The sequence below is a fragment of the Ranitomeya imitator genome, chromosome 1 (assembly GCF_032444005.1).
Source record: "Ranitomeya imitator isolate aRanImi1 chromosome 1, aRanImi1.pri, whole genome shotgun sequence".
In the NCBI taxonomy this organism is placed as follows: Eukaryota; Metazoa; Chordata; class Amphibia; order Anura; family Dendrobatidae; genus Ranitomeya; species Ranitomeya imitator.
Genome location: NC_091282.1, coordinates 712,808,331 through 712,830,754, shown reverse-complemented (window position 1 = coordinate 712,830,754; position 22,424 = coordinate 712,808,331). Strand labels below are relative to the sequence as shown.

The 22,424-nt window shown below is 42.7% G+C and overlaps 1 protein-coding gene across 2 annotated transcripts; it reads right to left on the bottom strand.

Annotated features, from left to right (window-relative positions):
• Positions 1 to 1,490: 1,490 nt before the first annotated feature.
• Positions 1,491 to 21,771, bottom strand: EXD2 (exonuclease 3'-5' domain containing 2). Of its 2 annotated transcripts, none has more exons than XM_069732308.1 (9): positions 21,722 to 21,771; positions 20,031 to 20,379; positions 16,126 to 16,382; positions 13,362 to 13,488; positions 11,554 to 11,825; positions 8,384 to 8,490; positions 8,172 to 8,307; positions 3,765 to 4,121; positions 1,491 to 2,625 (listed from the first exon to the last, which is right to left on the bottom strand). In XM_069732308.1, exons 2-9 carry the CDS (start codon positions 20,364 to 20,366, stop codon positions 2,409 to 2,411), a joined length of 1,809 nt encoding a protein of 602 aa, XP_069588409.1. In that variant the 5' UTR covers positions 20,367 to 20,379; positions 21,722 to 21,771; the 3' UTR covers positions 1,491 to 2,408. The 2 variants fall into 2 exon arrangements, with proteins under 2 accessions (XP_069588409.1, XP_069588414.1); XM_069732313.1 differs by having other exon boundaries at positions 20,325 to 20,379; positions 21,722 to 21,763.
• Between the last annotated feature and the right edge of the window lie 653 nt (positions 21,772 to 22,424).

The window sequence follows — 22,424 nt, the reverse complement described above, 5'->3', positions numbered from 1 at the left end:
CCAGCAGCTGTGTTCTCAGTATAGGCACCAGGCAACTTTTAACACTTAGCATGATCCATCTGCAGGGTATCAAAGTGATAGATTCCTTTTATTAAAGGGCATAACGCAATGGAGAACTATTGTTTAGATTAATGTTAGCTGTGTAAAAAAAAAAAAAAAAAACACGACACATTCATTTTTTGTTTGCCTTCAGCAATAAACCTGAAAATAATTAAATGTTTGGTTAAAGTAAAGACCAGATTTGGCCCTCAATTCATCATCAACAGTGGTAATCATTTCGGGGATGGAGTGGAGCACAATGTTCTTTATTCATTAGGAGGCTCAGGCCCCTTAATGAACCAGGAGCTTCCAATACATGGCAGGCAGCTCATCACAAAACATTACCACAGTCCCTTCTGGAGTAAGATTTGTGGAGTAGTGAAAGCAGCCATTTGTCATGAAGAGTTCACACCATTTTATTCCCAGCAGTTAAAAAAAAAAAAAAAACGTTTTAGTGTAGCTTCGACTTGCGCCAATATGTTATAATTTTTTTCTTCCGCCAGAATTTTGATGTTAAATGCTTTGAGGAATTGGGCATTTGGTCTGCGTAGACAAGTTGAGATGCAACTTAAGTTATGCAATGAGTGGAGTTGTGAATTTGACAATCAGTTTTTAGCTGCCACTTTGGAGATTTATATCAGTAATTACTTGACCACAAGAACAATACACAGATATACTATAGAACAGTGTAAACTGACCTGCAGTAGATGTTTGAAATCCACAACAATTTCTCTTGCAGGTTAGCCTAGTTTTCGGTGCAGATTTTTCACATGTTACTGTAGCACATGCAGGAAATCCATAAGTTACAATATAAAAAAAAAAAAAAAAAAAAAACACGAACAAAAAAAACCTTTTGTGTTCCACAGCGAAATACAGATGTAAAACGATACAGAGACTGTCAAAAAAGGTTCTGCCCAAGCCAAATACCAAGAAGCAAACAAAGCAGCTGTATTTAAAACAGAAAAAAAAAAAAGAAATGCTGATAACCCAATCGCAAAAACCCAAATACTCGTAGTTACGAAGCCTTTATTGTGCGGCATTCAGTAGGTTGCACTGATGACACATTGGCTCCCATTACTGCTGCATATGGTCCGAACTCTACTCCTGAACCCATGCATTTGATGAGGGTGTTCTGTCAGGTTTATGCAGCCCTATGTAAATCGCACTGGATTGGGGGTAGGGGAAGGGGTGTTGTATCATTGCTCTGACAGAAGTGCTTATAAAAGTCACTGCTTACCAGTTGCAGCGATAACAGAGGACCCAAGTCCTTCCCTTTAAGTGAAAGCAGAGTGGAGTCCACAACATTCAGGAGAAGTGGCTGCCACAGAGCTCCCATTCCCATGGATTCAGATAAATGGATTATAAACAGTACTGCACATGGCATACATACATAAATAAATATATATATAAAAGAAAAAAAAAAAAAAAAAACAGACAATTGGACGAGCAGCTAATATTAAATACTTTATGCTCTTCCATTACATGGCTTTAAGAAAAATCAGATTTCTCCACACTAGTAATAAATAAGTCACATGGGAGAATTAAATAAATAAGGAAATTAATGCACATAAAACAGGAAACCCTGTTCATCGCTGAACAGTATGGCACTCACAGGAGTAGAGAACATAAATCAACTTTAAAGAACCTAAACCAAAGAAAAAAAAATAAATAAGGCATCACAATTAAAAGCATGATGTCTTCAGCCAACATTTAACGGAAGTGCCCAGGATCAAAAAGTCATTAAAATGACTGCACTGGCCATTATACGGGCCAATGCATAATGGGGCACAAAACCTATAGAATCTAGATGGCTTCATGGATTTAATTCTAGCGCAGAACCAGCATTCAATATCACCCAATGCAACCAGATTGTCAACCTGTCACATTTTATTTTGAGCGACAGACAAATATTAATGCTCGTTCACGGCACCAGTTTTAAACAATCAACTAACATAGTCAGTCCAAGAAAAACAGAAGCCAGAAAGTATATGCTGCATAAAATAGTCGGCTGATACATCAAACAATTAATAGGATTAATTTTCTTTAGGGCGCAAGATTAGCTTACCACTCCATATGCTAGCTGGATGCTAGCACCAAGGTAAAAATGAGGTTTGCTTTTCTTCAGTTCTTTTGCTTCAGTATTTTTTTTTTTTTCATGTTTAAGAGCCAAAAAAGGCTTTTTTTTTCTATTTTTAAAAAAATCATTTACCCAGCAAAGGTGGGATTCGCAGTTTCAAAATTAGGAAATGTTAACGACAAATCACTTCTAGCATTGTAGAGCATGGCTGTCACTTCAGCACATTATGCTGGCCATGTCCAGCGTTCGGGTTGCACAGCCCATACAATATCAACTGTCCAGAGTAGGCTCTTTATCCGAGCTGAACCGGCAGATCTGCGCCATACTTCTTGATCAGTTTACTATGATTATGATCAACAGCCCACTGCTTTGGAAGAAATTTGGGTTTCATCCTGTCCAGGAAGTGTTGACGCCAGCGTCTCTCCAATCCCATTAGGGATGTCAGGCCTCCCCTTGCAAAGCACTGCACCACTTTCAGTCCATGTGGTGTATAGGTCTCATTGAAGATTCTAAAGATAGAATTTAAGAATAGTTAAGGGTAGACAGATTTTGACCAAGTTGTACCTTAACATGAACCACAGGTTTAGAGAGCAGAAAATAGGAAAAACAAATTAAAATTTTAGACAGTAACGTGGAGGGATCACCACCAATTTTAATGTAGTAATGTAGAATAAGGAAGCAGTGAACTCAAATTTAAGGACTTTCCACATTATTTAAGGACCTTTCAGGTCAACTTAACAGGAACATTGCTTTAAACGTCCTTGAATTACCCAGTGGGAAGGTCCTTCAGCTGCTCAGCTCCTGCAGCCTCTGTTCATTCCCAGTACCTCCCTCTCCTGCTCGGCACCGATCACATAGATCAGTGTGGGGCAGGAGGAGAGGAGTTCCCTCGGTGATCAGGAAGGATGTGGTGTCTGTTCTCCGCAATCACAAGAGGCTACCTCCGGACTATAAAAAGCACACACTTTAGCAAGAGTTTGCTAAATAAGTGCATTTAAAAAAAAAAAATCAACTATATTTAGAGTGCTATACAGACATCCATGGTTCAATTTAGAGACTGTTCAAGTTTTACATTGATTAAGAATTCACCCCATAGCCCAGTAGATAGTAAATTTGAGGCTAAAGTGGCAATGGGGAGCATAAATGGCTTTAAAAGTATGGCTGAAGCCTCATTCAGGAGAAGGATGCATGACATTGTTTACATGGGTACAATGACTTATCCCATAGTTAAATATATTATATATATATCTCTGAACATTAAACCCAATCCTAGACAGAAGCTGAAATTATAATTTTCCTTAAAACAGCAGTACGGCATTTTATTTTCCAGCCTCTACAGATTTCAAAGCCAGAAGACTGAAGGTGGAAGTGACAGATGTTACATTTATGTGGAAGGGTAAATTATGACTCAGCTCTGCATTGCAGACGATGAGCATTTATAGCAGCAAGAACCAGGTCTTCAAAGACAATCCAATAGCAAAAGAACCATAATGATTTACCATAAAAGGTATGTGTAATACATGTGCTTTTCACTGCTAGATGTACCCAAAAAACAAAAAAAAAACAAAAAAAAAAAAAACACACAAAACCTCACTGGACTTGTCACACACACCAATAATCGAGTCATGCAACTTGTTGCGGTCCTCACCTGGTCTCCAGGTTTGCAGCTTCCCGTAAGGTCTCCTCAGTAACTATATTGATGGAGTAAAATGCTCTGATCTCAGCCAGCAGCTGCTGTCTGCGGGTCTCTGGTAGATTAGTTGCATGGAGAATGGCTCTTGCTGCTGAACGCACCTGCCGCCTTACAGGATCCTCCAACATGCGCACCCCCTCTTCACAGCCAATTGGTGCAGAGAACTCGATGGCTAGTTGTTGTTTTAAGTTGTTGTCGTGATAGTTGGACACAGCATGGCAAGCTGTGCAAAGCAGCAAGACATCGTGAGAATTATGGTCCTTCATCTGAATAGGAAAGTGGCGTCTGTACTCATGAGGTACAATATTTTTCCTACACAGGAAATTAGAGTGAGGTTCAGATTCAAATAAAAATATACATGAACTGCTGGATTTCAAAAGAATCTATCACTTCCACAGTAACATTTGTATTTTTATGCACCGACTACTAATGGCACTGCTGTACACACACACACACACACACACACTAGGTAGAATCAAGCTTTTACACCTCTGAATTCTGCTGTAACAAACTTTGAAGAGTCACAAAATGACATTTTGCTAAACTTTTGTGACTTATCGTGCTCCCATGCCTTGTGCACAGCTCACAAAGTGGCTGGAAGTGGGGCAAGGCAGCATGCCCTTGTCAACTTCATGACAAGCAGTGGCAATCCTTAGGCCGGCGTCACACTCCGCGTATGCAAATACGGTCCGTATATGACAGCCGTAATACGCTGAAAAGTCCCGAAAAAAGTGGTCTGTAGCTCCTCCGTAGGCAGGGTGTGTCACCGTTTTTTGCGCATGGCATCCTCCGTATGTAATCCGTATGGCAGCCGTACTGCGTGTTTTTATTGCAGGCTTGCCAAACCGACATACGGCTATACAAGGGATCCATGTGTTAAAAAAACAAACAAACATATATACTATACATTTCCTTCATACAGCGCGAGATAGCAAAAAGCCAGTAATTCAATTACCGGCTTTTGCTTTCTCCTTCCTAAAACCCGACATATGAGACATGGTCTACATACAGTAAACCATCTCATATCACCTTTTTTTCCATAATCCACACTACTAATGTTAGTAGTGTGTATATGCAAAATTTGGCCGTTCTAGCTCTTAAAATAAAGGGTTAAATGGCAGGAAAAAAAATTGGCATGGGCTCCCGCACAATTTTCTCCGCCAGAGTAGTAAAGCCAGTGACTGAGGGCAGATATTAATAGCCTGGAGAGGGTCCATGGTTATTGGCCCCCCCTGGCTAAAAACATCTGTCCCCAGCCACCCCAGAACAGGCACATCTGGAAGATGCGCCTATTCTGGCACTTCGCTACACGGGAATGGGAAGAGAGTGGCCGTGGGATATGGGGTAATGAAGGGTTAATGCCACCTTGCTATTGTAAGGTGACATTAAGCCTAATTAATAATGGAGAGGCGTCAATTATAACACCTATCCATTATTAATCCAATTGAATGAAAGGGTTAAAAAAAACCTTACATTATTAAAAATTATTTTAATGAAAAACAAAGGTTGTTGTAATATTTTATTTAACGCCCAATCCAATCACTGAAGACCATCGTTCTGTGAAAGAAAAAACATAATAAACCAACAATATACTTACCTTCCGCAGATCTGTAAAGTCCAACGATGTAAATCCTTCTGAAGGGGTTAAAACAGTTTGCAGCAAGGAGTTCCGCTAATGCAGGCTGCTCCTTGCTGCAAAATCCTGTGGAATGAAGCTAAATATAGGTCAATGATCTATATTTAGCTTCATTTGCGGTGAGGCGCCCTCTGCTGGTTGTTCCTAGATCGTGGGAACTTTCTTCTGCCATTTAACCCTTTATTTTAAGAGCTAGAACGGCCAAATTTTGCAGATACACTACTAACATTAGTAGTGTGGATTATGCAAAAAAAAAAAAAAAAAAAATATGGTGATATGAGATGGTTTACTGTATGTAAGCCATGTCTCATATCATGTCGGGTTTTAGGAAGGAGAAAGCAAAAGCCGGTAATTGAATTACCGGCTTTTTGCTATATCGTGGCTGTATGAAGTAAGAATAATTAATATATATATATATATATATATAAATATATATATATATATATATATATATATATATATATATATACACATACATACATACATACACATACATACAGTTAGGTCCATATATATTTGGACAGAGACAACATTTTTCTAATTTTGGTTATAGACATTACCACAATGAATTTTAAGCAAAACAATTCAGATGCAGTTGAAGTTCAGACTTTCAGCTTTCATTTGAGGGTATCCACATTAAAATTGGATGAAGGGTTTAGGAGTTTCAGCTCCTTAACATGTGCCACCCTGTTTTTAAAGGGGCCAAAAGTTATTGGACAATTGACTCCAAGGCTATTTCATGGACAGGTGTGGGCAATCCCTTCGTTATGTCATTCTAAATTAAGCAGATAACATGCCTGGAGTTGATTTGAGGTGTGGTGCTTGCATTTGGAAGGTTTTGCTGTGAAGTAAACATGTGGCCAAAGGAGCTCTCCATGCAGGTGAAACAAGCCATCCTTAAGCTGCGAAAACAGAAAAAACTCATCCGAGAAATTGCTGCAATATTAGGAGTGGCAAAATCTACAGTTTGGTACATCCTGAGAAAGAAAGAAAGCACTGGTGAACTCAATGCAAAAAGACCTGGGCGCCCACGGAAGACAACAGTGGTGGATGATCGCAGAATAATCTCCATGGTGAAGAGAAACTCCTTCACAACAGCCAACCAAGTGAACAACACTCTCCAGGAGGTAGGCGTATCAATAACCAAATCTACCACAAAGAGAAGACTGCATGAAAGTAAATACAGAGGGTTCACTGCACGGTGCAAGCCACTCATAAGCATCAAGAATAAAAAGGCTAGACTGGACTTTGCTAAAAAACATCTAAAAAAGCCAGCGCAGTTCTGGAAGAACATTCTTTGGACAGATGAAACCAACATCAACCTCTACCAGAATGATGGAAAGAGAAAAGTATGGCGAAGGCTTGGTACAGCTCATGATCTAAAGCATACCACATCATCTGTAAAACACGGCGGAGGTAGTGTGATGGCTTGGGCATGCATGGCTGCCAGTGGCACTGGGTCACTAGTGATTATTGATGATGTGACACAGGACAGAAGGAGCCGAATGAATTCTGAGGTATTCAGAGACATACTGTGTGTTCAGATCCAGCCAAACTGATTGGTTGTCGTTTCATACTACAGATGGACAATGACCCAAAACATAAAGCCAAAGCAACCCAGGAGTTTATTAAAGCAAAGAAGTGGAATATTCTTGAATGGCCAAGTCAGTCACCTGATCTCAACCCAATTGAGCATGCATTTCACTTGTTAAAGACTAAACTTCAGACAGAAAGGCCCACAAACAAACAGCAACTGAAAACCACCACAGTGAAGGCCTGGCAAAGCTTCAAAAAAGGAGGAAACAGCGTCTGGTCATGTCCATGAGTTCACGACTTTAGGCAGTCATTGCCAACAAAGGTTTTTCAACCAAGTACTAAAAATAAACATTTTATTTCAAGTTATTGAATCTGTCCCATTACTTTTGGTCCCTTTAAAAACAGGGTGGCACATGTTAAGGAGCTGAAACTCCTAAACCCTTCATCCAATTTTAAATGTGGATACCCTCAAATAAAAGCTGAAAGTCTGAACTTCAATTGCATCTGAATTGTTTTGTTCAAAATTCATTGTGGTAATGTCTATAACCAAAATTAGAAAAATGTTGTCTGTCCAAATATATATGGACCTAACTGTATATACCTATTCTATGTGTACATATTTATTCTACTGTAAGCTGTCAGTGTGATTTTACTGTACACCGCGCTGAATTACCGGCTTTTCTCTGTAACAGCGCTGCGTATTTCTCGCAAGTCACACTGCTGGTCCGTGTGGAATCCGTATTTTTGGGGCTTCCATAGACTTTCATTGGCATTTTATTTGCGCAATACGGTGACAAACGCAGCATGCTGCGATTTTCTACGGCCGTAGAAAGCCGTATAATACTGATCAGTAAGATACGGCAGATAGGAGCAGGGGCATAGAGAATAATTGTGCCGTATTTTTTGCGAGTTTTACGGACGTAGTTTCTGCGCTCTTACGTCCGTAAAACTCGCAATTGTGACGCCGGCCTTACACTACTACCAACTTGCATCCTTTAATGAATCAGGAGCATTTTCCCCCTTTAGCATGCCACCTCATCAAGACTGGTGTGAAGAGTGATGAATCATGGGTCTATGATCCACAAGTCATATTGACTTCAGCATAAACACAAACAGGATAGCTAAATTCACGCAGTATGCGAATGCCATCACTGTGCATGATACAAAGGAGACCGATCACAGACACCTACCGTATATAGGATTCCTTTTTCCCACAAACCACACAAATATTTTCCTTCACATTTAGGTAGTAGTCCACACTTGACTCTGGCCGGCCAGAAGGTTCAAAGCGTAGTCTCACCACAAACGGGTCACTGCTGATCAAGTCTAGGAACATAGAACACAGTTAGGAAACAAAGTCAAGATGGAGCAATACATTTCTCACTCTTGAAAGCACACAGACCTCCAATGCCTTTGTCAAGATACCACTGGGCCTTCTTCCTATCACAAGTACACAGGGGCTGCCCATCGGGAGCATGCAGGAAACAGTTGTCATACAGCGGCGACTTCCTGCAGGGACAAAAAAAATGGTTATTTGAAAGAAGCAAAAATAGGTTTTACATGTACAGGTGCTTCTCACAAAATTAGTATATCAAAGAGTAAATTTCAGTTCAATACAAAAAGTGAAATTCATTATATAGAGTCATTACAAACAGTGATCCATTTCTAATGTTTATTTCTGTTAATGTTGATTATGGCTTACAGCCAATGAAAACCCAAAAGTCACTAGCTCAGGAAATTATAATACTTTATAACACCAGCTTGAAAAATGATTTTAAAATCAGATGTTGGCCTACTGAAATGTATGTTCAGTAAATGCAGTCATTACTTGGTCGGGGCTCCTTTTGCACAAATTACTGCATCAATGTGGTGTGGCATGGAGGCGATCAGCCTGTGGCACTGCTGAGGTGTTATGGAAGCCCAGGTTACTTTGATAACAGCCTTCAGCTCGTCTGCATTGTTGGGTCTGGTGTCTCATCTTCCTCTTGACAATACCCCATAGATTCTCTATGAGGTTAAGGTCAGGCAAGTTCGCTGGCCAATCAAGCACAGTGATAGTTTAAAAAAAAAAAAAGTAAGTGTTGGCACTTTTGGCAGCGTGAACAGGTGCCAAGTCCTGCTGGAGAAATAAATTTATATCTCCAAAAAGTTTGTCGGCAGAGGGAAGTATGAAGTGGTCAAAATTTCCTGGTAGACTGCTGTGCTGGCTTTGGTCTTGATAAGACACGGTGGACCTACACCAGCAGATGACATGGCTCCCCAAACCATCACCGATTGTGGAAACTTCACTAGACCTCAAGCAGCTTGGATTGTGGCCTCTCCACTCTTCCTCCAGACTCTGGGACCTCGATTTCCAAATGAAAAGCAAAGTTTACTTTCATCTGAAAAAACCACCTTGGACCACTGAGCAGCAGTACAGTTCTTCTCCGTGGACCAAGTAAGACATCTGGTGTTGTCTATTGGTCATGAGTGGCTTGACAAAAGGAATGTGACAATTGTAGCCCATGTCCTGGATTCGTCTGTGTGTGGTGGCTCTTGAAGCTATGACTATACCAGCAGTCCACTCCTTGTAAATCACCCTCAAATTTTTGAATGGCCTTTTCTTAATCCTTTCCAGAAAGTGGTTCTCGGTTGCTTGTGCGCCTTTTTCTACCACACATTTTCCTTCCACTCAACTTTCCATTAATATGCTTGGATACAGCACTCTGAACAGCCAGCTTCTTTAGCAATGAACTCTTATGGCTTACCCTCCTTGTGGAGTGTGTCAATGACTGCCTTCTGGACATCTGTCAAGTCAGCAGTCTTCCCCATGATTGGGGACGGTTCTGAAACAGATTAAAGAACCTTTTTAAATGCTTAAGGTACCGTTACACTAAATGACTTACCAACGATCACGACCAGCGATACGACCTGGCCGTGATCGTTGGTAAGTCGTTGGGGAGCTGTCACACAGACAGCTCTCTCAAACAACCAACGATCAGGGGAACGACTTCGGCATCGTTGAAACTGTCTTCAACGATGCCGAAGTCCCTGGGTAACCAGGGTAAACATCGGGTTACTAAGTTCAGGGCCGCGCTTAGTAACCCGATATTTACCCTGGTTACCATTGTAAAAGTTAAAAAAAAACAAAAAAACAAAAAAACACACACTACATACTCACATTCTGATGTCTGTCATGTCCCCCGCCGTCAGCTTCCCGCACTGACTCAGCGCCGGCTGTAAAGCAGAGCCAGAGCACAGCGGTGACGTCACCGCTGTGCTCTGTTTTACGGCCGGTGCTGACAGTCAGTGCAGGGAAGCTGACGGCGGGGGACGTGACAGACATCAGAATGTGAGTATGTAGTGGTTTTTTTTTTTTAATTTTACAATGGTAACCAGGGTAAATATCGGGTTACTAAGCGCGGCCCTGCGCTTAGTAATCCGATATTTACCCTGGTTACAAGTGAACACATCGCTGGATCGCCGTCACGCACGCTGATCCAGTGATGACAGCGGGTGATCAGCGACCAAAAAAAAAAAAAAAAAAAGTCCTGATCATTCCCCAACGACCTCCCAGCAGGGGCCTGATAGTTGTCACACGTAACGAGATAGTTAGCGGGATCGTTGCTACGTCACAAAAAGCGTGACGTTGCAACGATATCGTTATGTGTGAAGGTACCTTTAGGAAACCTTTGCAGAGGTTTGGTAATTATTCCAATTTACTGAGAACTTGGGTTTTCATTGGCTGTAAGCCATAATCATCAACATTAACAGAAATAAACACTTGTATAGTCATTACAAACAGGGATGCATTTCAAGTCTCACTTTTTGTATTGAAGAACTGAAATAAATTATGTTTCTGATAATATTCTAAGTTTGAGAGAAGCACCTGTATATATCATATTAATTTAAAATCACTTTCAATTTTAGAAAAAACCTGTTTAAGAGAACAAGATTTGTTTTAAAGTGATTATAACTTTAGGACAGGCCATCACTTTATGCTTTGTCAAATGTGTGCATATCTAGGAGAATTGACCTAAAGAGCTGCATTTAGGGCAAATGCAGCTCTTTAGGTCAATTCTCCACCAGGTGTTCTCAGCATTTTTTTTTCTGCAGCAAAACCTGATCTCTTGGCAGGAAAGAAGCCGAAGAGAAAGGAAAAAAAAAAAAAAACACCATGTGAGATTGGGGAAATAATCAGCCACATGGCATTGGGATGTAGAGAGGGATTCTAGACACCAAACCAACATATGGATACGTAACTGGGCTTTAGTGTTCCAAAACATGCCTATAGCAAAAATCTGGATGTTTGTGAGCAACAGTTTTCAAGCCTTACTCCATGAGTTGAGGCCTCTCATGCAGCAAAATAGTGCATGCACAAGTAGTCATATGGCAGTAGCAGTACACCTTGTTACAGAGTAAGGAACAGAGGTGTACTGAGCTTGTCTGCATCTAGGAATGGACATTATGTCATTGGAGAAAGGTCCCCAAATCTGGACAAACAAGATTTTCTCCATGTACATAAACTTATACAAGGGTTAGTATAGGACTTATCAACCATCAAATTCTTCTGTGAACGTCAAACTGAAATACCTCACAGAATATCCCACTCCCAGAGGTTTCTTCTTATTTTTGCGGGGATCGCCCTGAAAATTTGTACTGGACTGTTCTAGAAGACCTTCCTTCTTCTGTCTGGGAATGATGTTTATATCTCCATTTACACCTTTTCCTTTAAACGGAACATCAATCAGCCCTTGGCATTTGCTCAGAATGAAATCCCATGGGGTCGGATCATCAGAGAAGAAGCCAAGTAGCTGTAGGAAAAGGGCTACAGAAACCTGGGCATCCCTGGCAGCATAAAACACCTGAAAGAAAAAAAAAAATTTATGATAGAGGATCCTAGTTGACCAACTCAGCTGTAGTTTTAAGATGCTTAAGGTTTCTCACATGCACTTTGTTGAAAAGCTTAAGGGTATGTTCACACGTTCAGGATTTCCATCCTTTTTTTTTCAGGACAGTTTTTTTAAAAAACTGCAGCTCTTGGCAGAAAACGCAGGTCCTTTTTTTGTCCGTTTTTGATGCGTTTTTTGATGCGTTTTTTTATCCTTTTTTTACTGTGTTTCCTAGGAAGCTTTTTAGGGCTAAAATGGCTGAAAATACCTAACCCTACCCCTAACCCTAACCCTATTCTAACCTTAGTGAAAAAAAAAAAAAAAAAAAAAATTCTTAATTTTTTTTATTGTCCCTACCAATGGGGGTGACAAAGTGGGGGGGTGTCATTTACTATTTTTTTATTTTGATCACTGAGATATAACCTATCTCAGTGATCAAAATGCACTTTGGAGCGAATCTGCCGGCCGGCAGATTCGGCGGGCGCACTGCGCATGCGCCCGCCATTTTGCAAGATGGCGGCGCCCAGGGAGAAGACGGCCGGACGGACACCGGGACGCCGGGTAAGTATAAGGGGGGGAGATTAGGGCACGGGGGGGCATCGGAGCACTGGGGGGGGGCATCGGAGCACGGGGGGGGGGGCATCGGAGCACAGGGGGGGGGGGGGGGATCGGAGCACGGGGGGGCAGCCACACTCCGCCCACGCACTTCCGCCCGCTCCCCCGCACTTCCTGCTGCAGCGGTTCTGCACATCAAATCGCAGTAAAACCCGCAGATATATTTTTGATCTGCGGGTTTTACTGCAATTTTGACCTCACAATGGAGGTCTATGGGTGCAGAACCGCTGCGGTTCATGAAGAAGAATTGACATGCTCCTTCTTTTTTCCGGGAGCTATTCAGCGCGTCTTTTTTTTTACAATTTCCGGACCATGTGCACAGTGTGTCCTGTTTTCCATAGGGTACAGTGTACTGTACCCTGCATGGAAAACAGCTGCGGAACCGCAGCGGCAAAACCGCTGCGGTTCCGCGGTAAAAAACGCACTGTGTGAACATGGCCTAAAGGGAATCTGTCACCAGGTTTTTGCTACCCCATTGGAGCAACATAATGTAAGAGGTACAGACCCCGATTACAGCAATGTCTTTGAGCCGCTTGCTATCATTTTCATAAAAAACAAAAATAAATCACTGGTCTATCTGCTGCAGATCTAGCAGTGCTCTGAATGCCACTGTACAAAGGCAGAAGGCTGCTAATCAGAGGTGGGGTTATACCGATCTCATGAATATGGAGAACTATACAGCAGCAAGTTTACTAGTCCTCTAGTGACAAAATCAGTTTTACCACCAGGAAGTCAAAATTACCCTATGCAGCCCAGTAAGGGACATGAATCAGTCTCTGCCTCTACATTATACTGCTCTAAGATTAGATGGCAATTCTGGCAACAGGCAAGATGACAAAAAAAAAAAAAAAAAAAAAAAACCAAAGATGTATTATGCAAGGGATATATAAACACCTGGTCCTGTGTGAATTCCTCAGCGTCCCAGTTACTGCAACGAAGCTGGAAAGATTTGTCCAGAGGATAGCACAGGATAGTTTCAGACAGAGATTTAAGACTCAGGCTGTTTTGAAAAATGTCCCTCCTGAAAAAAAAAAAAAAAAAAAATTTTTACTATATAATTGTCTAAGGGTCACTTCCGTCTGTCTCGGATATTCCAAGTTGCTGATTGGTCGTGGCAATGGGAGTTTTGCCACGACCAATCAGCGACAGGCACAGTCCGGCGGCAACATGGCCGCTCCTTCCTCCCTGCAGTCAGTGCCCGCTCCGTACTCCCCTCCAGTCAGCGCTTACACAGGGTTAATGGCAGCGCTAATGGACCGCAGTGTAACGCACTCCATTAACGCTGCTATTAACCCTGTGACCAACTTTTTTTTTTTTTTACTATTGATGCTGCCTATGCAGCCTCAAAAGTAAAAAGATCTAATGTTAAAATAAAAAAAAAAAATTTTGTGGCAAGGATTGTATGCGACAAGGACCTTCCATGATGTCACGGTCATGTGACCATGACGTCATCACAGGTCCTGCGCTCATCCAACCCTGGGACCGGAAGCTGCCGCGTGCACCGCACACAGGCGCCAGGACTACAAGTCGCCCTCGGAAGGTGAGTATATGTTTATTTTTTATTTAAGCCTTTTTTAACCTGTTACATATGTGGCTGGCAATATACTACGTGGACATGCATATTTTAGAACACCCGATGCGTTAGAATCGGGCAACCATCTAGTAAAATATAAATATATATCTTTTCAAGGGGTATAACAAACAGAACTTCGTTTTGTCACAGTGTAGAAAGATTGCCAACAGTGACACCTGTTACTTAAAAGGGCTCACTTTCTGTGAGAATAGGTTTTTAAGAGGCATGGATCAGGCTTGGTTTGAGAGTCCAGTTACTATGTGACTGCAGGCTTTTGAATCCTCACGGTGAGTGCACCCACAAGCTGTCAGCATTCTGATTCTGGCGACGAAGGGCAGTCATTTGACTATAAGTATGATTTACGTACATGCAGTCTCATAACAACTAGACCATCTAGTAGGAATGTGGCCATAAGTATTAAAAACACACGCTTACTCATCACCAGAAAATCCTGACAGGCTGTGGCAACTGTAAGGCTTCAGAAGTCTGCAGTCAGACTACATACTCAGCAAGTCTGGAAACCCCTTTAAGATCTTTCAGTGTTACATTATATACTGTATTTCTCAGACTAAAGGTACCTTCACACAACGATTTTGTTAACGATATTGTTGCTTTGTGTGACGTAGCAACGATATCGTTAATGAAATCGTTATGCGTGACAGCGACCAACGATCAGGCCTGCTGGGAGATAGTTTGTTGCTGGGACTGATCAGTCTTTTTGGTCGCTGATATCGCTGGATCGGCGTGTGTGACGCCGATCCAGCGATGTGTTCACTGGTAACCAGGGTAAATATCGGGTTACTAAGTGCAGGGCCGTGCTTAGTAACCCGATGTTTACCCTGGTTACCATTGTAAAAGTTAAAAAACAAACAAACAGTACATACTCACATTCCAGTGTGTCACGTCCCCTGGCGTCAGCTTCCCGCAATGACTGTCAGCGCCGGCCATAAAGCAGAGCACAGCGGTGATGTCACCGCTGTTCTCTGCTTTACAGCTGGCGCTGACAGTGCAGGGAAGCCGACGCCGAGGAACGTGACAGACACCAGAATGTGAGCATGTACGGTTTGTTTTTTATCTTTTACAATGGTAACCAGGGTAAACATTGGGTAATAAGCGCAGCCCTGTGCTTAGTAACCCGGTGTTTACCCTGGTTACCCGGGGACTTCGGCATCGTTGGTCGCTGGAGAGCTGTCTGTGTGACAGCTCTCCAGTGACCACACAACGACCTAAACAGCGACGCTGCAGCAATCGGCATCGTTGTCTATATCGCTGCAGCGTCAAATGTGACGGTACCTCAAGAGGCACTCTTTACTGCAAAAAGTGGAGGAAAATGTAGGGGGGGTTGGGTGTCAACTCCTGTACCTGCTGCTGAAGAGAAATGAATACTCAATATATTAATTCCCTTTGGTAGCTGGCACACATGAATGCCAGGAAGCTGCAGCCAACACTGTGCTCACTATTGAAGCTCAGTGAATATTCACTGCTCTCCATACACACACTCCAGGCGTGGGGAGCATCAAGTATTCCAGCAGCTGTCCTTGGCTTGTAGGCAGGGCATAACATCACTGCCATGTGATGCTTATAAGCATAAATCAGCTGTTGCCATTAGAACAGGATGCTGTGAGGGAGCACAGGGAAGGTAAGCAGAATGGTTTGTGCCATTTTTATGTTTTTTTTCCTGAAAGGGGCGATGTATACCAGGATGGGGGATGAGGGATACCATGCCTACCAGGATTGGGGATATTAGTACAGAACTGTAGTAGTTCTAATTCTGTAGTTTCCGCCTCTAAAACCCAAGTGTGTCTTATGGTCCAGTGTGTCTCAATCTGAAAAATATGGTAGTTTGTGTCTGAACAAAAAAAAAAAAAAAAAAAAAAAAAAGATACTTGCCACATTTAAAATTGATAAGTCAAACTTGAGTTAGTATAAAACTTTAAGTTGCCCTTATATTACTGTGGCATCATGTACCGAATGAGAAGTATGGTTTTATTCTAATACCGTGTAAATAAGTTATGTAACTCGCTAATCCCAGTTTACACAATTGCTTGGATCAATAGTGAATACAAGTCTGTAAAAGATACCTACCTATGTCTCATTGCAAGATAGCGTATGTCAACAATGCCCTTCACAGAGAGCCCATACTCATTCATCAATTTGGAGGCATCATCCCAACAACCTACACCGACTTTCAGAACATTACTAGACGCCAGAAGAGCCACTAATGTGTTGGGAATGTTGCAGCTAGTGCTGACCAAGCGAGGCAGACGGACCAGTACACAGAAGCCACTGTGGGAGGCCATCTGTAGCAGGGAAATCGGGTTTGCTCTCCCATCTACAGACACCTGGAAAATAAACAGATAAGATGAAGGGTCACAATGGGCCGTTTGAATGAATCTCAATTAGTAACTAAGGGTACCGTCACACTATACGATTTACCTACGATCACGACCAGCGATATGACCTGGCCGTGATCGTAGGTAAATCGTAGTGTGGTCGCTGGGGAGCTGTCACACAGACCGCTCTCCAGCGACCAAGATGCCGAGGTCCCTGGGTAACCAGGGTAAACATCGGGTAACTAAGCGCAGGACCGCGCTTAGTTACCCGATGTTTACCCTGGTTACAAGCGTTAAACTAAAAAAACAAACAGCACATACTTACATTCTGGTGTCAGTCAGGTCCCTTGCAGTCTCTGCTTCCCGCACTGTGACTGCCGGCCGTAAAGTGAAAGTGAAAGCACAGCCGCTGTGCTCTGCTTTCACTTTACGGCCGGCAGTCACAGTGCGGGAAGCAGACTGCAAGGGACCTGACGGACACCAGAATGTAAGTATGTGCTGTTTGTTTTTTTAGTTTAACGCTTGTAACCAGGGTAAACATCGGGTAACTAAGCGCGGTCCTGCGCTTAGTTACCCGATGTTTACCCTGGTTACAAGCGAACGCATCGCATCGCTAGATCGCTAGATCGGTGTCACACACACACCGATCTAGCGATGACAGCGGGAGATCCAGCGATGAAAGAAAGTTCTAAACGATCTGCTACGACGTACGATTCTCAGCAGGATCCCTGATCGCTGCTGCGTGTCAGACACAGCGATATCGTAACGATATCGCTGGAACGTCACGAATCGTACCGTCGTAGCGATCGAAATGTTATAGTGTGACGGTACCCTAAGAAGCATACCACGTATTCATGTGGTACAGAGTTTCCATACAAAGCCAGTTACTACAGCTGAGCAAATCATCTTAGAGGCAGTGTCCACATTAAGGTAAAAAAACAAAAATAAACAAACAAAAAACCACCACACACACACACACTTGTGGGGGCCTAGTAATCAGAAGAGGCACCAAGAATACCAGAATTTGAGATCCAGCTGAAGTTCACACGGCCCTGAGAGAGCTGCCACAGTTTACATGTGGATTTTCAGACTAGACTCATTCAAGATTTTTTGCTACACAATCCTGCAGAAAAGTGATCGCCAAGTTGGATAACCCCCTTTAAAAGTATGATTAGCTTCATCTTCATAGATGGATATTGTCAGAGTGCTTTAAAAACCAGCACTATTACAATTTACTGTCATTAATATATCTCACCAACTTTTCTTTTACAATTGTAGTTTTAGACAGACCACTACTGCTACCACTCTCCTGAAGCAATAGGGATTGTAAATAGAACATGCGTTCTGCTGTCTAGCAGGGGAGGTCGGTCTCCGAGGCACCAAGCCATAAACTGTGTTAAGGGTGTTTTAGGACATGACCAATTTCACTACCTGCAGGTAACATTTTACTGGAGCTGCTGAGAAAATAAACTCCCTTCTAGTCTCTATACTGTGAGACTGAGTGTGCTGTGATCACTGCCAGCACCGAGAGGCTGCCCTCCACATAGATGTTACCTAGTAGTGTGCAAGGAGTACAGCCAAGCTCACCATAACCACTCCCTGTACCCCCATGACTCGGAAGTGAGCGGATGCAGGGAGGATACTGGTTAATTTTAGCCCTGTAGCCACTGCTGGGGTGAAGAAATCCATCTTGTGGTTCTTGTGTAATCAATGTTAAAGGTTTTCAGCTTATGAGATGCCCATGCTTTGGGCCAGGACTGTAGGCAGAGTGAGCTTCCTGCTCCAAGCTAGAGAAACCAAGGAGAGACCTGCCCACAGGCCACAGTGAAGCACAAACATGTTCCTCATCATAGAGACAGGCTGTTTGTGCTTCGGGGCAGCCTGTGGGCAGGTCTCTTCTTGGTTTCTCTGGCTTAGAGCAGGAAAATCAGTCTGTCTACAGTCCCGCCCAGGAGAACGAAAACTTCCAATACTGCTTACACAAAGACCACAAGACTGATTTCTTCACGCCAGGTATCATTTTAATCAGTATAACACTGCCAACCTGACAGTCAAAATCCTGCAGAAAGGTTTGCTTTAATGCATTTTACCTTCAAATTAAGCCTATATCTGCAAGTAAGTAGTATTTCTGGGCACGAACAGCATTTAATATCTCTAACGGCTGAAGGTTTTAATAAGCAGAAGATTGCTTGTATTTACAAGCCCTGGCAGTACTCATTTATGTAAATTGGAACAATCCTTTAAAAGGGAGTCCGTCAGTAGGATGGACCCTCTTAACCCCCTTCCGACATCGGGTGTAACAGTACGCCGATGTCAGACTCCCCGTTTGTTGCGGGCTCTGGCACCGAGTCTACGCCATGTCAGCTGACATGTGCCTGCAACAGCACTCAGGTGGAATAGCGCTCCACTTGCGGCTGTTAACTAGTTAAATGCTGCTGTCAGTTTCTGCATATCACCAATCCATGGGTGACCCTGTCACAAGATCGTGGGTCACCGATGGGTTGTCATAGCTGGATTACTATGAGCGCCGCACGGTGCTCATAGCAAGTATTTCTGCTACACAGGCGATGTGATCATCTGTGTGTAGAGGCGATTGAAGTAGTGCAACTTCTAGTCTCCTGTAGAGGCTATTGAAGCATGCAAAAGGTTAAGAAAAAAAAAAAAAAACAGACCTAAAATGACCACATTAACCAAAGTTTAAAATACAAAATAGTTATGGCACTGTGAAGGCGAGCAAAAGATGAAAACGCAAAAATGAAAATACCTCTGGTCGTGAAGGGGTTAAGGTGTCTACAAGGTCATGGAAGATGAATAAAAGGACACTTTCCTAGTATTTAGATCAGTTGTTCAGGATCCATGGACTGGACATAGATCTCCAAAAAAAAAAAAACCTGCCTCCAGAGCTCATTTTATATGAAAGCGATGTTACCAGGGTGAGACATGTAATGACTGACAGTCTGCTCTCACTGCATAGTAAAGCAAAAATTAGCTTAGTCTCATCTGCAGCGGCACTTGTGTTCTCCATCTCCAGGCACAGCTGATGGCACCATTACAGCCAATACCTTCGGCTGATAACTCATAGGCAGTGTTGGGGAGGGAAGAACAGAACACACCTTAGGAGGGTTTGTCGAACTGACAGATTCCCTTTAAAAGGAGGTATAGTAAAGGCTAAAGTAACATTTTGAAATGGGCAGCATTCATCACATCAGTTAACTTTACTTACATTTGCAGACATGCCTTCTCTGTTCACTTTACAACAGTCACGTATCCCCTCTGTTGTGATCTGGCCACAAATCATTTTTTCCAGTTTTCTGGAATAATGTGCCTTGTCTACGCATGCACCTTTCAAACTGCATACTGACATGCCAAGAAAAGGGACATCGCTGATGACAACGCCGACTACAAAGTTGGCCTAATGTGTATAGATAACATGTGCCCAGTAAATGCAGCCAGATTACTACAGAGGGGTGGTGGAATACTGCATGACTAATATAAAGTGGGCAAAGCAGGCACTATTAGAAATGAACTTGTAAGCAAGTCAAAGTTCACGGGATGCTGGAGAATTGAAGATAAATATTTTATTCTTGGAAAGCATCAAAGCTTTTAGATGTACAGTAGCAAGAAAGGCTAGGTGAGCCCAAACATCTGAAAACATACCCACTCGCAGTCCACCCCAAGTACTGGGTATTCGTCAAGGTCTCGCTGTAATGAAGGCCACACTGCCTCCCATTCTTCAGCCTTAGAGACTATTTTTATAGGAGCCTGCAGAAGTTTTTCCACAGAAAATACAGATTGTTCTCTTTCTAAAGATTGATGCACATTCTGATCCGATCCATGGATCTCTGCGGCCAACGCAGTACACAAGTCTTTGTGGTCAACATTAGTACACAGCTGTTGCCTCCGGCGATTGATAAGCTTCCACAGAACTAGACATCCAACTGTAGTACCCACCAGAGAGGCGACACCAAGAGTTATACCTGCATGTCTGGGCATTCTGCTGCAAGACCTGGTAAAGAGTCAAGACAGAATTATGAAAACTATGTATCATTTTGCTTTTGATTGCGTGAAAGTACAAACCAATCTTCACAATTTTTGAAAAGTTGTGTCTAGAGGAAAATCTGCAGTTTAATTTCAAACTTAATCTCTTTCCCCTAGAGAAAAAAAAAATAAAAGTTCTTCTAGGTTCAGGGACAATGCTTAGGCTGGTTTCACACATGACTTTCATGGTCCAGGAACAGAATACGATAAAAAAAAAAATCCAGTCCAACAGGGGATGGAAAAAAAAAAAAACTCGTTTGATCAGCTTAAGGCATGTTCACACACCGTCACTGAACTGATATTTGAAAACAAAAAAAAAAATATCACAGCATGCTGACTCAGTGGTTAGCACAGGTTTCAATCCCACCAAGGACAACATCTGCAAAGAGTTTGTATGTTCTCCCCGTGTTTTTGTGGGTTTCCTCAGGAATCTCCGGTTTCCTTCCACACTCCAAAGGCATACTGATAGGGAATCTAGATTGTGAGCCCCAATGGGGGCTGTAGTTATCTGTAGAGAGCTTCAGCATATGATAGCACATTTAACATGATATTTTTGATTATTATTTCCCCCCAGTGTTAAAGTTGGGGTTGAATCTTCTTTCATACAAGACTTATTTTTAAGCTGACTTTATAACCCCAGAGTGGTAAATACAGATTTTGATGCATATATCTAAGGTCTTGTGCCAAAAACCATGACTCCATGAGACACTAATAAATGAATGGCTTCCTTGTGCTATTCCCAACCACCCTCCATAACACTGGACAAAACCTGTACAATTTACAAGGGGTTTGTTTGTTTTTTTAGGTTGATCAAAGATGGAGTATATAGATCTAAGGTAGTTTATATCCACTATTACAGAACTGTACAGCAACCTGAAATAAATTAACACTGCTCCTAAAAACACCATGTTACTTATTCCCACTGATACCCGAAGCCTTTTAAAGGGCTAGATAGTAAATCTGGACAACCAATTGCTAACGTTGCCATCTTGTTAAGGATGTGCTCGTTATTCCATCCCCACCATTACACTCCAGGAAAGCAGCACTTGCTAATAATAGAAGTAGGCTTGTATTTGGCAGACCATAGGCAGCGTTCAGGCCTACATAAGGAGACCAGGACACAGAGCTGGATTTCATACCGATGGTTTGTATACAAGAAGCAAACACACAGCATTAATTATTATATTAAGCTGCACTAAACAAAATCCCTCCCAATCCAGTGGGCTCCGGTAATGGCGGCCATAAACCCCACACACAACCGTCCACAAGAGCCGCAGCAGCAACAACAAGCACTATACACGGAGCAGTACCTGCACGCCGCCTGCGTTCCACCACTAACTTCATACACTTCCTCTTCCGGGATGACGTCAGCACGCACGCTGCGTGATCCTCTTATACAGAACGACGTTCTGTTTAACCCCTTCCTGTCACGCAGGGCCAGAACCTGTTCCATAGAGCAATGTCTTCTCTGAGCACTGCCATAGAAGAAACTGAACACATTAAACTATATAGATTTTCACATTTGTTTCTCAGAAAGCTGGGTGACAACTAATATACCCACCATTACTGTCACTAAGTAGGTAGAGATCTGACAGATGCAACTCGGAAATTTGGGAGAGCCGAGTACCAAGCTGTGCAGAAGCGACACTTGTGGGCTCTATGTGGCCTGGTAGCAGTGGATCCTGACAACTGTCCGTCATGTGCTGGGCGATGGGGTGGGATATTTATCGGTTAAAGGGGCTTCCAGTGACGAGATCACAGATTACGTCATCGATAAATGAGATGAGTCGGGGTCACAGCCACCGATCGGGTGAAATTCACATGAATGGGTGTCTGCCCCCCACCAATTTCACACTGATCACCTACCCTATGGCTACGGCATCAATTGTGTCCTGGACAGTTGGGACACAGACGCCATAAATCGGAGTGCAGTGTACGGACTGGCCGGCGGCTCTCCCCACCTGGGCGTGACAGAAGCACAAGAATACATGAAGCTGTCACGCTGGGGTGGGG